At 48.7% G+C, this 14005-nt stretch overlaps 1 protein-coding gene across 2 annotated transcripts; it reads right to left on the bottom strand.

Annotated features, from left to right (window-relative positions):
• Window positions 1-106: 106 nt before the first annotated feature.
• On the bottom strand, window positions 107-1516 carry CAMP (cathelicidin antimicrobial peptide). 2 transcript variants are annotated; one of them, XM_037528412.2, is made up of 4 exons: window positions 1285-1516; window positions 1078-1188; window positions 864-935; window positions 107-287 (listed from the first exon to the last, which is right to left on the bottom strand). In XM_037528412.2, the coding sequence occupies exons 1-4, from the start codon at window positions 1480-1482 to the stop codon at window positions 162-164; spliced, it is 507 nt and encodes a 168-aa protein (XP_037384309.1). In that variant the 5' UTR covers window positions 1483-1516; the 3' UTR covers window positions 107-161. The 2 variants fall into 2 exon arrangements, with proteins under 2 accessions (XP_037384309.1, XP_037384317.1); XM_037528420.2 differs by having other exon boundaries at window positions 1078-1185; window positions 1285-1484.
• Window positions 1517-14005: the final 12489 nt, after the last annotated feature.

Genomic DNA, 14005 nt, shown 5'->3' with positions numbered 1-14005 from the left:
TTACACACACACACACACACACACACACACAGAGCTTCTCAGAGTTAAGGATAGTGGTGGTAAATGAGAACAAGTCCACTGAAAGTGAAACCTGGAGGAAGTTGCTTTCACAAGAATTTATTTTTCAGATTTCAGAAGTCTGAGCCAGGGCAAAACAGACCTTAGGCCTCTTGCATGGGCCTAATGTTTCGGAAAAAATCCTTGATCCTCCGTCCAATGTTCTTAATCTTCTGCCAACCTTTCTGGAGGAGATTACCCACTTTTCCAAATAGCTTGACACTCCGGGGCTGTGCACCAGGAAGAAACAGATTCCTTGTGAGGGCTGGACCCAGGGCCAGGCAAGACCCCTCCCAACCTAAACATCCTCTTCCTCGCTTTCCCAGGTTCGCTCCAGAAAACTTGGGGCCGCATTTCACCCTCTGGCTATGAGCTTTGGAGCATGTGGCTGAATCCCCATGCACAGAAACAGATGAGGGAGGTACAGAAATGGCAAGGGGTTGCTCAGGGTCACACAGCCAATTCCAGGCACACAACGAGGATCCATGGGCCAAAAAGCTCCTGATTCTAAGTAAATGACTCTCAGAATTCATCAGGAGACAGAACTCCTTGGAGGGCTTGTTAAAAAACGAACTTCTGTACCCCATTCCAGAGTCTGATTCAGTAGGTCTGAGTGGCCCGAGTATGTGTATTTCTAACAAGTTCCCAGGTAAGGACTGCACTTTGAGAAATACTCCAAAGCCACTCCTGGACACCTGGGGCTCAGGCCAGGGGCTCTTTCCTAGATAGGGCAGCGGTTAATTGACCCAAGGATGCTCTGTGTACCACCACCCCATCAGCCTCTGCAACCCAGAAGGGACACTCACCTCATCACAGGTGATGTCAAAGGAGCCCCCGATCTGGTCCAAGGACACTGTCCCCACACACTGTTTCACCAGCTAAGGAGAGACTTGAGGTCAAATGCATATACCATAACTCCCAGCATCATCCCAGTGGTTGCAGATGTCCCCTACCAGCCTGTTGTTCAGCTCCTTAGGAGGCATCCCCCAATACCCCTAGCCCCTAGACCCCCATCCTCACCCCCTGCTCCTTAAAGTCACACTGCTCCGGTGATTGCTGCATCGTCCAGGGGCACACAGTCTCCTTCACCAGGAAGCTCACAGGCTTTGGGTTGTTTGGGTCGTCATCCTGCTCAATAGAGGAAATAGACCAGGCTCATGTTCATTCTTGCTTTCTCAGATCTCTCTCCCTGCCCCCTACCAAGAGAGAAGATACCCCCAAACTCACTCCCTTGGGCTCCTGGTCCAGCTCCAGGAGGCGGTAGAGATTGGCACCTGGGGACCTCTGGTTGAGGCCCTCCACAGCACGGAGCACTGCCTCCTGGTAGCCCAAGTCCTGGGTGGTGGCCGGGGGTACTAACAGGCCCAGCAGCAATAACACCAGTGACCACCACCCCAAGGAAGGGCTATCCCTCTGGGTCTCCATGGTCCCTGAGTCTGCCTCCCTCCAGCCTGTAGGGCCCTCCTTTATGCCCATCCCGAGCCTGATGCAAAGGCCCAACCAGGAGCCTTCCTGACCTACCCCACCACTGGCCTCCTGCCAGGGTATGGGCGGGGGTTACCTCAATCCCACTATTGCCTCATGGAGCTTGCAGGACAGTGGACAAGGTCTGCTAATGTACAAGGTGAAGAAATGGTTTCTCCATCTCCCCAACGAGGTCTTGGCCTGAGGCCCCACAATACTCAGAGGCTCAGTTGTTCAAAAGGGTTGAGCATAAATAAACAAAGTTGAGCCTTCCAGAAGAAAAGGAGAGGTGGGCCTCCCCGGTGGCACAGCGGTTGAGCGCTGGGTTGCGAAGCTGCCCGCAGCCTCTGCAGCGCCACTTCAATCCCCGCCTGCCAGGCGAGGGTCCCACATGGCGCGCAGACCTCTCCTGCCGCCCGCTGCTCCCCTCAGCAGTGTACTTCCATCCTTCTGCCTGCTCTGCTCCCCGCTCTGGCTCTGGTGAATTCTCTCACCCTCCCGTGTCTCTGACTGTACCCAGTGCTTGTATAAATAAATAAATAAATCTTACAAAAAAAAAAAAAAAAAAAGAAAAGAAAAAGCCGATGACTATCCTACATCCTTCTCCCACTGCGACCTCAGGAAACAAAGTAATGTTGTATACATTTCTAAGTTTTCAGTACAGGTACTGCCTGGCACCCAGTAGGTATTCAACTGAAGTTTAATGAATAAATAACAGTAACCACCACCACCCTTATCTAGAGACTCACCTATCTGGCCAGTCCCACGGAAGACTTTCAAGCCCATACCATCCTGTTCTCTGGACCCAGGCCTCAGTCAAGTTCAGGGCCTCAACTCTATCAGTCCCTTGAACTGGATTTTTCTCCATGACCTTTCTCAGTCTAAAAATGTCAGCAGTGCCTCCCTGGTGGTGCAGGGGTTAAGTCTCAGTGCTATCAAGCTATGGCCAGCCACTGCAGCGTGCATGAGTTTGATCCCGGCCAGGGAGGTGACCCACATGGCGCATCAGACTCTCCTGTCTTGCCCACTGCTCCCCTCAGCAGTGTATTTCAGTAGATGTGCCTGTTCTGCTCCCCACTGTCTGCTCCCCACTATCTCATCTTCCCCCCGGCACCTCTGGCCTACACCCCAGTTCTTGTATGCATAAATAAATAAAAATAAATCTTTAAAAAATAAATGAAAATAAAAATGTCACCAGTCCCCACAAGCCTATTGTCCTTGCCCCTCCTCAGGCTGGCTAACCATCACTCGATCCAGTGACCTCTTTCGAGCCTGTCTCTACACAGGGGCTGGTACCCCCTCTCTCTTCCTAAGCTGCCCTCTGTTGCTTTCCTGGTCTCCCTCCTACCTGAATGGAGACTTCTCAGTCTCCTCCAGGGACCCTCTCTTAATAGGGGTCCCTTGCAGAGTTGCATCCTGGACTGTTTGTCTTGGCAGTCCTCACATCCCCTCTTAAGACACTGGGTATCATGGGCAAACACTACTTAGTCTGTCTCAAAGTTTAAGACTTCCATGATAACTCCTAGTTGCCTCCACTGAGCCCCATGTTAAGCAGCTGGATGCTGCTTCATGAGCCATGACTGAAGGCCATCCCTTTTCTTCCTGAGCAAGTTGCCCTCTCACCTCCTGCCACTGCCCCTGCTGATTCCTCCCACCACTTTCTCTCTTCTGAAGTACCCCCACAGCCCCCAGCTTCCACCTTCTCTAGGTTCCAGGCTATTCCCAGATCATAGTCCACCCTCTCCCCCATTGTCCAGGGGATCATTCAAACCACTGATTTGGCCATTTCATCCCTCTCCCTTCAGGAGCTTGCACATCCCCTGGCCTGGACTCAGGGCCCAGAGTCTGGATGGACTTCATTTCCCTCACCCACAGCCCTGCACCCTCCCCCGCTTCCAGAGTTCAGGCTGCCAGATACACCTCAATCACTTAAGCCCCTCCAAGCCTCTGCTTCTTTCTCCCATCTCTGCACCTGATTTTTGCTTGGCATGCCTTTCCACCTTTCCACCTCAGAGGGCATCTCTGACTGCTAACCAGACACAACTCCCTCCTTTTGGTACCACTATCTCCAGGAAGTCTCCTCTGATTCAACCTTAAGTGACTCCCTGTCTAATGCTCTGGTTGAGACACCACGATGGGAGGTGGAGAGAACACAGCAGAGGTAGCTGATGGGCAAACTGATAGAAGGGTCCAGAGGCCATGAGGTAAATTCTAGTCCAGTTCTCCTGTGGAAATACCATGTGGCTGGGAGACCTGGGATTGCTCTTGGTCTTGGTAGGCCTGTGGGACTCTTGCTAGGGCACCTGAGAAAGTGGCAGCCTGAAAGAATGCTGCTGGTTGCACATCAGCCATGGGAGAAGGAAGAAGAAATGGGTTTCTGTGCAACCTGGTTTCACAGCCCAAGTATTTCCCCAGTGGCCTCTTGGTCAAGCAGGGCTTGCACATCAGGGTCCTGTATAGCAGCTGGGAGGAGGGTCACCCTAGGACATCAGACCCCTTGGGGCTCTCCTGGCTCCCTCCCTTCTTGGTTGTTTTCAGTGTCCTCGAGGAGTCAAACTGGGAGAAAAGTGGGTGTCAATGTCAGTCCTTAGTCCATCCAGCCCTCTATTCCTCTAGATCAGACCCAGCACACACAGAGCCCCTTCCCCACTGGCAGAAAGAGACAGTCTACCTGAGCCAACAGTGCAAACTTCTGTCCCTTGAGATCAGCCAGAACCCAAGTGGCTTACACAGATCCTCTGATGCACATCAGAAGTTGGGTCCAGGGGGGCTTGCTGTCCCTCTCTGGGCTAGAGCACAGGGTGCAGGCTTCCTAGCTTCCAGAATTAAGCCCCATCCAGGGCCAGGTATGTGCAGATGGGTGTCCACCCTGTGAGGAGGAAGGCTGACTCATAACCTAAAAACCCATGGCCGCCCCTCCCCTGGAGAAGGAGGAGATGCCTCTCACCAACTTGCCTTTTTTTAATTTGTCATCCCATTAACAGGTGATCAGGAGGTCCTACAGAGTCCATGATCAGGAAGAAAAAAAAGTGAAGCTTTTTCACATCAGGTCTAGAGATCTGACTCTAGCTCCTGTCACAATGTAGTTGAGAGCTGAGTCACTAGGGTTACTGAGGGCTCTGGGAGGCCTTCCATGTGTCAGCAGATGCTCGGGGGCTCCTTCTCCACTCCAGAACCCTTCCCTCACCTGCAACAAGATCCACTTTAACTCCTCTTTCCATTCCTTCTCCAATTTCCTGTCTGAAGTTCTGGATCCTGAAGAGCCAGTGGCTACCCTGATCAGTGTCCAGCCCCTCAGGCCTACTTGCCCCCAAGGTGATCTTCATCAGTATGGTCAGCTGTGCTTGTTTGTTCATGCTCTCAGGGGGTACTATAGCTGTCCTAGCCTCTGTCTCTATGGGCAACTCCCTGGCCAGCTTGCCAAGAAGCTCAGGCCTTGACAGTCACAGAACTTAGGTTCCCACACCTGGATGCCTGGGTTGCAGGCTTGGACCTGCCATGATCAACTGTGAGTTCCTTGGTATTTGTGTATCCACTCTGTGCCTCAGTTTCTTCATCTTGTGTGAAAAACAAGGATGATAACAAATGTCCTATTTATAGAATTCTTGTGTAGGTCAAATGCAGTATGGTAGATTCTGAGTATATGTCAGTGTTGTATAAATGTGAGCTTTTGGGGCCTCCCCGGTGGCGCAGCGGTTGAGCGCTGGGTTGCGAAGCTGCCCGCAGCCTCTGCAGTGCCGGTTCGATCCCCCGGCTGCTCCCCGGCCACCGGAGGAGGGTCCCGCATGGCGCGCAGACCTCTCCTGCCGCCCGCTGCTCCCCTCAGCAGTGTACTTCGGTCCTTCTGCCTGTTCTGCTCCCCACTCTGGCTCTGGTGAATTCTCTCACCCTCCCGCGCTTCTGACTGTACCCAGTGCATGTGTAAACAAAGCAAACAAACAAACAAATAAATAAATAAAACATGCCTCTTAAAAAAAAAAAAATTAAATGTGAGCTTTTGTGTTAAAACTTCAGAAGTAAACAAGTTGCCCAGAAGGTAATGAAATTGGGCCATGAGTTGCCATCCCTCAGGAAGTCAGAATCCTTTAAAATAAGAATTTTATACAAGATGGTTTCCAAGAACTGTTGGAGTCTGCGTTTTGTTTTTTGTTTTTTTTTTAATTTTTTTTTTAAGATTTATTTATTCATTTATACAAGCACTGGGTACAGTCAAAAGAGCAGGAGAGTGAGAGAATTCACCAGAGCCAGAGCGGGGAGCCCTCAGAGGGAGCAGCGGGCAGCAGGAGAGGTCTGCGCGCCATGTGGGACCCTCCTCCGGGTGGCTGGGGAGCAGCCGGGGATCAAGCCGGTGCTGGTGCCGCAGAGGCTGTGGGCAACTTCGCAACCCAGCGCTCAACCGCTGCGCCACCGGGGAGGCCTGGATTCTGCATTTTGAATCAATTTAAAATAAACAAGGCCCTAAAAGGAGAACTTCAAGGGCAAGCGTAAGATAAATATTTTATTTATCTGAATCTCCAGTCATAGACCTGGGGTTTGAGGGAGGCTTCCAAGTCCAACTACTGCAGAAATCTCTCCAACCATACTGGAGAAGTAAATTCATGCCTATGTGACCCCCACGCCTCTGGGAGAGGAGGGAAGCAATCTATAAAACAGCCCAACTTGCTCGCTGATTAGTTTCTGCTCCTGAGCATGTTACTTAGCATCCCTACACCACACTCCACTGTACAGTGGGCCCAGAACTATAACCTGGGAGGACTATAGTGGCAATGAGCTCGAGAGCGATGCCTGACACACAGCATGTGAACACAAACTACCCAAGGGGACAGCCCACCTCCTGCACTGGAACCAGGTGGACATCCAGCTCTGCAAAGCTGCAAATCGAGGCTTGTGCTTGCACTTCTGGCAAGTTGCCTTCCCTCCCTGATTCTCAGTTTTTTGTATAAAAATTGGGAACAGAAACCCCAACAAAAATTGGGAACAGAAACCCCTGCTGGACTGGGATGGAGGACCCTGATGCATATTCAGGGGCATACTGAGGGCCCAGGTTCTGTCCATTCTCCTCTCCTAACTAGCTTCCTGCCTTCAGCCTTCCCCTGCAGCCCTCGACTGGGAATCCCAGAGCAAGGTGACTGAAGTCAGAAAGGCCAGGGACCTCCCCAGTGGTGCAACAGGGTTGAGCACCTCGCTGTGAAGCTGTCCACAGTCTCTGCAGCACGGGTTCGATTCCTGGCTGGTCTCCTGCCTCTCCCGCTGCTCCCCTCAGCAGTGTCTTCCGTCCATCTGCCTGTTCTGCTCCCCGCTCTGTCTCTGGTGAATTCTCTCACCCTCCCGCGCCTCTGACCTGTACCCCTGTTCTTGTATAAATAAATAAAATCTTTATAAAAAAAAACTTTTAAAAAAAAAGGCCAGTAACTGGGGTTTCCCCCATCTCATGCTGGCCGGGCAGGGTGTACCTAACTCTCAGCCATCACTAGTGGCTGTAGGAGTTGGGAAGCATTTGTGGGCTCCCAGATGGACTCTTTTTTTTATTGTAGTAGCTTTACTGAGATACAATTCACACAGCACAGAATTCACCTATCAAAAGTATACAATTCAGTGATTTTTAATGTATTCAGAGTTGTGTAGCCATCCCCACAGTCAATTCTAGAATATTTTTATTACTCCCAAAAGAAATCCCCTCTTGGGAGTCATTCCCCATTTCCACTCAAGCCCTACTCGCCAGCCCTAGGCAGGAACTAATCCACTATCTGTCTCTACAGATTTTCCTATTCCAAATTTTTCATATAAAGCAAACCCCTTTCCTTGTCTGTATTTCTGGTACCTCACATTTAAAATGAATCTGGGGGGCCTCCCCGGTGGCGCAGCGGTTGAGCGCTGGGTTGCGAAGCTGCCCGTGGCCTCTGCGGTGCCGGTTCGATCCCCAGCTGCTCCCCGGCCACTGGAGGAGGGTCCCACATGGCGCGCAGACCTCTCCTGCCGCCCACTGCTCCCCTCAGCAGTGTACTTCGGTTCTTCTGCCTGCTCTGCTCCCCGCTCTGGCTCTGGTGAATTCTCTCACCCTCCTGTGCTTCTGACTGTACCCAGTGCATGTATAAACAAACAAACAAACAAATAAATAAACCATGCCTCTATAAAAAATAAATAAATAAAATGAATCTGGGGCTGCATTAAATTAAGTGGGTATTTCCCAGAGTGTGGTGCATGGCATTATGGCCACACAAGATTCTCTATGAAAAGGGATTCTTATTTAAATATATGTGTAAAACCTCCTTGTTGTTTCTTGGAGCTTCATGATACCCATGATGTTATTAAAGGTCCTAAAGAGTCCTGCAGAGGGGCCTCCCTGGTGGCCTAGGGGTTAAGTCTCAGCACTATCGCTGCTACAACCTGAGTTCTATCCCTGGCCAGGGAACTAAGCCACATTTGGCTCAGCAGACCTCTCCTGTCTTGCCCACTGTTCCCCTTAGTAGTGTATTTCAGTAAAACTGCCTGTTATGCTTCCCCCTCTGTCATTGGTGTCCCCGTACCTCTGGCCTACACCCCAGTTCTTGTATGAATAAATAAATAGATCTTTAAAAAAGAGAGAGAGAAAAGGAAACTGTTTCACCCAATTTCCTCAAATTTGTCCCCTTTCTCCCTGCAGGACACATTAACATCCCAGAAGGCCTGGGGTATGCATTGGAGTCTGGATTTTAGGTTTAATGAATTGGAATGGATCTAATCCTAAGTCCCTCTAGGGCAGTCATATCTCAGAGCTAGAAGGGGACAGGTTCTGGACCTCCCGCCAAATAGCACCTTACCTAATGTGGGCATTTGTCAACCAACTAACAGTAGGATGGTGCAAGAGACCTGCTCAACCCAGACAGGATGGAGCCCCAGGAAGAATTTCATCTCCCAGGGACCCAGGAATTGAGAAAGGTTGGAATAAGGCAATGATACCACAGGTTTGGCTTGCTAGCCTCCAGCCCCTTCTAGCCTCAGCGCAAAATGTTTCCTCTTCTCTGAGTACATACCATATGGGGCACAGCATCCAGGTGCAAACTGTAAGGAGGGCTCAGCTGCAACACACGCCCTCTGATGTCTAGTAGGAGGGTCCCAAGAAATCTCATAAGGAAACTCAGTCCTTTGGCAGGAAGTTCTCCCCCCGCTCCAGAACCTTCTGTGGCTCCCTGTTGTCTCAGCATCACTTTTTTTTTTTTTTTTTTTGAGATGGGGTCTCGCTATGTTGCCCAGGCTGGAGTGCAGTGGCTATTCACAGGCGCGATCCCACTACTGATCAGCACGGGAGTTTTGACCTGCTCCGTTTCCGACCTGGTCAGCATCACTTTTTAACTGCTGCCCCTGACCTAAGTCCTATTACCTCTATCTTTTGGGGAATCACCTCTCCCAGAATATCCAGCACTAGACACTCCCCTGTAGTAGCGTACAGGAGGGTAAGTGTTGCCCTGTAGTAGCGTACAGGAGGGTAAGTGTGGGGTGGGGGAACAGCAAGATCAATAATCCCTAAATTTTCTCCAATCCATTTTATTTTAATTTCCAACAAGCATGTACACTTGTGGCTTTGTTCTCTTTCCAAAGTCTCTGTGTGGTAGACTGATCAGGGGGTCATTCCTCCCATCTCCTTAAGGGTATAAAACTGAGTGAAGAGGCCCTAAGATAAAGGTCCTGCTGAGACTAATAGCACAGTTTTGGGCCTCCTGGTGCTGATCATGTCCCACACTACAAAAGACTGGAAATATATTCATAGCAATTGGGGCGTGTTGGGTTTCTCACACGTGTGTCCAGCTTCCAGCCCCGTCATTGTAATTACAGCTGCCTTTCTGCCCACAATGCTCCTTCTTTTCCCAAGAATATTCTTCTCAGGAGAAACGAATGCCCTCTGGTGGCCTTTCCCAATGCCCACAAGGAGGAAGAATTGAAGAAAAAGTTCTCAACCTTTTCAAAAGAAAAAGGGGCTGTAATACCCGCCTTGCCACCCCAAGCTATAGGTCCAATCCACCTTGGTTGGGGAACAGATGGTGACTTCTCAGAGCACCTTTCTAAATCCACTGCCTTCAGGATAACTTTCAAATTCTTTGCTTAATTCATGGCCGGAAATATTTCCCCTTATCTCTGTAAGCCAGTCTTGATGCTGCTGTTGGGAACAGGCAAGATGCCCTGCAGGAGCTCCCAGCTTATCCAGGTTGCCCAAGGCTGTTCTCTATCTTGATGGTGTTCCCATTCTTGAAGGGGCTTGAGGGACTGCTCGCACCACAATGGCCTCTTTGTAGCATCTTTCTTTTTTTTTTTTTTTTTTTTTTTTCTTTTTTTTTTTCTTTTTTTTTTTCTTATTTTGAAACTGGGAGGAAAATCTGTCAGTGTTGCCCTAAAAGCCAAGTAAAGCAAGTGTTTCTGAAAGGAATGCTGCTGTGCAGAGTAAAGCAAGGTGTGCCGATTAGCCATTGGGTTTAGCTAAATGAAGGTGCCTGAAGAACTTGATAAAAATCTTTTCCATGAAGTTGAGAAGGGAAATGTCTTGATTGGAGTGGGCTCAAGAGAAAATGGGAGAAGAGAAATTAGAACCATCTTAAGGAAAGGAGTGTGGAGATGGAGAAAGTGGGATCACGGGCAGAAAGTTGTTTTATTATTAATAACAAACATTTTATTGAATTTTATTGTCAAATGACAAAACTACAATAATTAATAACAAAAGGTGTTTTTCAGTCAAGAGAAAATAATCCCTGGATCGGGATAGTGTCTCACACAGTAGTGGAGCACTGTTCCTGACGGAAGAGTAAGGGGTTTTCTTGAGCATTAGAAGAACAAAGCAAAACACAGGGTACAGTTGGCTAGGAGGTCAGGGATTTCCTTATAGAGCTGCAGGTCCATTTTCTAGGGTAAGGTAGAGCTTGACCTAGCTAACGCCAAGCTGGAGGATTGTGATTGGTAAGATTTCCTTCACAGGGCCTTCCCTGGTGGTGCAGTGGTTGAGAGCTGGGCTGCGAAGCTGCCCGCAGCATCTGCAGCGCCGGTTCAATCCCCAGCCGCTGGCGAGGGTCCCACATGGCGCGCAGACCTCTCCTGCCACCCGCTGCTCCCCTCAGCAGTGTACTTCGGTCTTTCTGCCTGCTCTGCTCCCCGCTCTGGCTCTGGTGAATTCGCTCACCCTCCCGCGCTTCTGACTGTACCCAGTGCTTGCATAAATAAATAAATAAATCTTAAAAAAAAAAAAAAGATTTCCTTGACAGTGAGGCATTGCCAGTAAGTGTGAGCTGACTTAGGTTTACCTTTGGGACCTGGGCCCAGCCACTGGAGAGGCCTCCATTTTTTTGGGTTCCAGTAATCAAATTAAATTTATTGAAAGATGCCATTCATACAAAAAAACAAACAAATCTTGAATGTGAAGCTCAATGAATTTCTACAAAGTGAACATATTGATGTAACTAGCCTCCAATTCAAGAAATAATGTGACCTCTCCCAACAAGATAACCACTACCCTAACTGATGAAGTTTTTTGGAGTGCTGGGTCCTTGGACTCATTCTGGGAAAGGTTTCACCAGAGCTTCCGTTTTGGTGGCATGCGGCGAGTTTCTCCACCAGACAGACAGGTAGTTATAAAGAGCAGGTTTATTAAAAAAGGAATAGGACAGTAAAAGTCACTTGCATAGACACAAGCGGGCAGGAAGAGCTGGCCCAAAAGGGACAGGTTTGCTAAGAGAGGCCTGCCTAGTGGCAGGCGGGTGGCCTTGAGGAGAGTGGTCTCTGCTGAGGGAGGTCAGTGAAGAGAGATCCCTGCATGGTACAGGTGACCGGCAGGAAGGAAGGCTGCTGCCCTGCAGAGAGAAAGAGTTGGTATAGTCACAGGTGGGCAGACGGAGTGCTGCCCCATTGTGGGGGCAGCATTAGGTTTTATCATCTTCAGGGAGGGGCTCATCTTTGTGGGTGGATGGTTTGTGCCCCTGAAACTCCCTATAGCAGTCTGATAGTTTCTGGGTGTTGCACCTCCTGATCTGGGCGTTGATGCCTAAAGGCCTTGGTTTCTATAATTGGGTTAATGGATTAGGCTAATCCCTTCTATCCCTACTTCCTTATGTGAGTTAGGTTCTTGACCTCATATCTCCTTTCCAGTTCTTCTATTCTTATTCTCCATCAGTTTCAATTAATCCGGAATTGGAGGGAGTAATGGGAGCAAGGTACACATGATTAAGAGGGAAACCCTCCCTACTCAGAAAGGAAAAAAACTTTAAAAACTCCTGCTTTTCTGAGACTGCCCCCTGCCTCTAACAGTGTTCTGTCCTGTTGTGTCCTAATTAATTTGGTTGCTGCCTTCATTTTAGTGCTTTGTGAAATTCTTTTCTGGAGAGATATCAAGGACCCTCAGGTGTCACATCCTCAACTTTACCTACTAAGGGCTCTTTCCTCTCAGAAAACACCTTCAAGGGCCTCACTGGATGGTGCAAGGGGTTAAGCACAGCACTGTGAAGCTATCTGCAGCCTCTGCAGCGTGAGTTCAGTCTCCAACGGGGCCCGGGAGCTACCCACATGGGGCACCAGACTCCCTGTCTTGCCCACTGCTCCCCTCAGCAGTGTATTTCAGTCAGTCTGCCTGTTCTGTTCCCCATTCTGTCTCTGGTGAATCCTCTCACCCCCTACACCTCTAGCCTGTACACCAGCTCTTGTATGCATAAATAAATAAAGCTTTTAAAAAAAAAAAACACCTTCAAGCTTCAGCAAATTTAATCTCATTTGGGAAGTTCCCCCTCCTCCAAACTCACCCATTTCAGCTCCTCCTCTAGTTCCCACCAACCATCCACAAATAGCAGCCATTATCATGGTGATGGTTCCATTATTCTAAGGATCTTTCTGTGAGATTACATTTAAGCACACAGCAGATGCGTACCCCCTGAGGGTGTGATTGTGGCATTTTATTTTATGGGTTGGATTTGTCCAAGAAAGCACTGAATATAACAAATGTTTATTTATATATGAATACAAAAATAAAGTTGAGCCAAGGATTCGAGCATACAAAACTGGAAAGGGAAGAAGTTTTTCAGAGATTTAACTTGGGGAAATATTTAAAACAGTTGTCTAGGCTGGGGAGGGCACTATAAACGCTGGGAACTATGATGGCAGAGACACCTAAAAAGCCTAAGGTTGGCTCTCCCTGATGGTCTAAGGGTTAAATCTCAGTGCAGTCACCTCTGAAGCCTGAATACAATCCTGACCAGGGAGCTAGCCCACAGAAACACAGCAGACCTGTGCTAGACCACAGAAGCACTATCTGACTGGCTGCTCTCCTTAGCAGTGTATTTTAGTAGATCCGCCTGTTCTTCTCCCCAGTCTGTCTCTGTCGAATCCTCTAACCCCCCTGGTCCTCTGGCTACACACCAGTTCTTCTATGGATAAATAAATAAATCTTTAAACAACAACAACAACAACAACAAAAAAAAAACATAAAATAAGCCTGGGTCACAGCTGGTATAGAAGTGCTTGTGAAGGAAAAGGAGGTAAAGCCCAAGAGGAGGTTCCCTTACAATAAAGAATCTTGTGATGACCAGAGTTTTGGGGCTATAGACTGTCAGCCATTGCTTCTCAACTGTAGGTGCACACTTTCATAACATTAATTTTAGAAGTCCATGGGCAGGATTTTTAGTGACATAAAATAAAATGAAAATAGACTATTATATGCAGTATGAGTACAAGTTATATTGAAAACTTTTTGATAAGTGTGTTCTGGGTCATGGATGCAAAATGTGTGGAAGTTCTTTCTTTAAGCAATGAGGGGGAGGAGGGGGGAAGAGGAGGGGAAGGGTTAAACGGAGAAAGGGAGGAGGTCCTATTTGCATAGATCTGGACTTGGGTGTCCAATTAGACCTGGGCAGCATAGGGAGGGAGAAGGGATACAAGGAAATACCATTTTTTGAGGAGGAATTAGGGAGGGAGCAGGTAGGAGAGAAGTAGCTGTGAGGCAAGAGTTTGAGTTGCCAGTGGCCTTCTAGGTGGATTCTGATGAAAGGCTGGAATTTTTGAGAGATTCTGGTTGAAGATAGGAATTTGGGAATGCTGTAGGATTAGGGAGGAAGCTGGAGACGTATTGGGGGAGGGGCTGGGTAAAACTGTTCTAGAAGCACCAGTGAAAAAGGATGGTGGTACTTCAGCTGGAAAAGTTTGCCATCCCAGGGCAAACATTTAGTCATGAGATAAGACTTAGCCGGTGCTCAGAATACCATCCACAAAGTTTGTTACCCAGCACAATTACAAATTGTGTATTAGAATAATGTGTGTGCTCTAGTCTTCAATGGCCCCAAAGCTGACCTGTTTCAGAATAATTCAGAGAGCTTTGTGACTATACATAGATTCCAGATTCCAGGATCCTGTATCCCAAACCAGGGCTATGAAATAAAAATATTTAAGGGAGGGCCTCCCTAGTGGCACAGGAGTTAAAGTCTCAGCACTACCAAGCTATCTCCAGCCACTGTGACATGGGTTAGCTCTCCAGCCAGGG

The sequence above is a fragment of the Talpa occidentalis genome, unplaced genomic scaffold (assembly GCF_014898055.3).
Source record: "Talpa occidentalis isolate TD23 unplaced genomic scaffold, MPIMG_talOcc4v2.1 talOcc4.10, whole genome shotgun sequence".
Classification (NCBI taxonomy): domain Eukaryota; kingdom Metazoa; phylum Chordata; class Mammalia; order Eulipotyphla; family Talpidae; genus Talpa; species Talpa occidentalis.
This window is presented reverse-complemented; position numbering and strand designations above follow the sequence as displayed.

Bases quoted from the DNA above. Each gene is read 5' to 3' on its own strand.
- CAMP (XM_037528412.2), bottom strand. From the start codon at position 1,482: ATGGAGACCCAGAGGGATAGCCCTTCCTTGGGGTGGTGGTCACTGGTG. The intron at 936-1,077 runs GTGAGGATGGGG...GTCTCTCCTTAG, and splicing joins GTGACTTTAAGGAGCAGGGG to CTGGTGAAACAGTGTGTGGG. The intron at 288-863 runs GTGAGTGTCCCT...CCTGGTGCACAG, and splicing joins TTGACATCACCTGTGATGAG to CCCCGGAGTGTCAAGCTATT.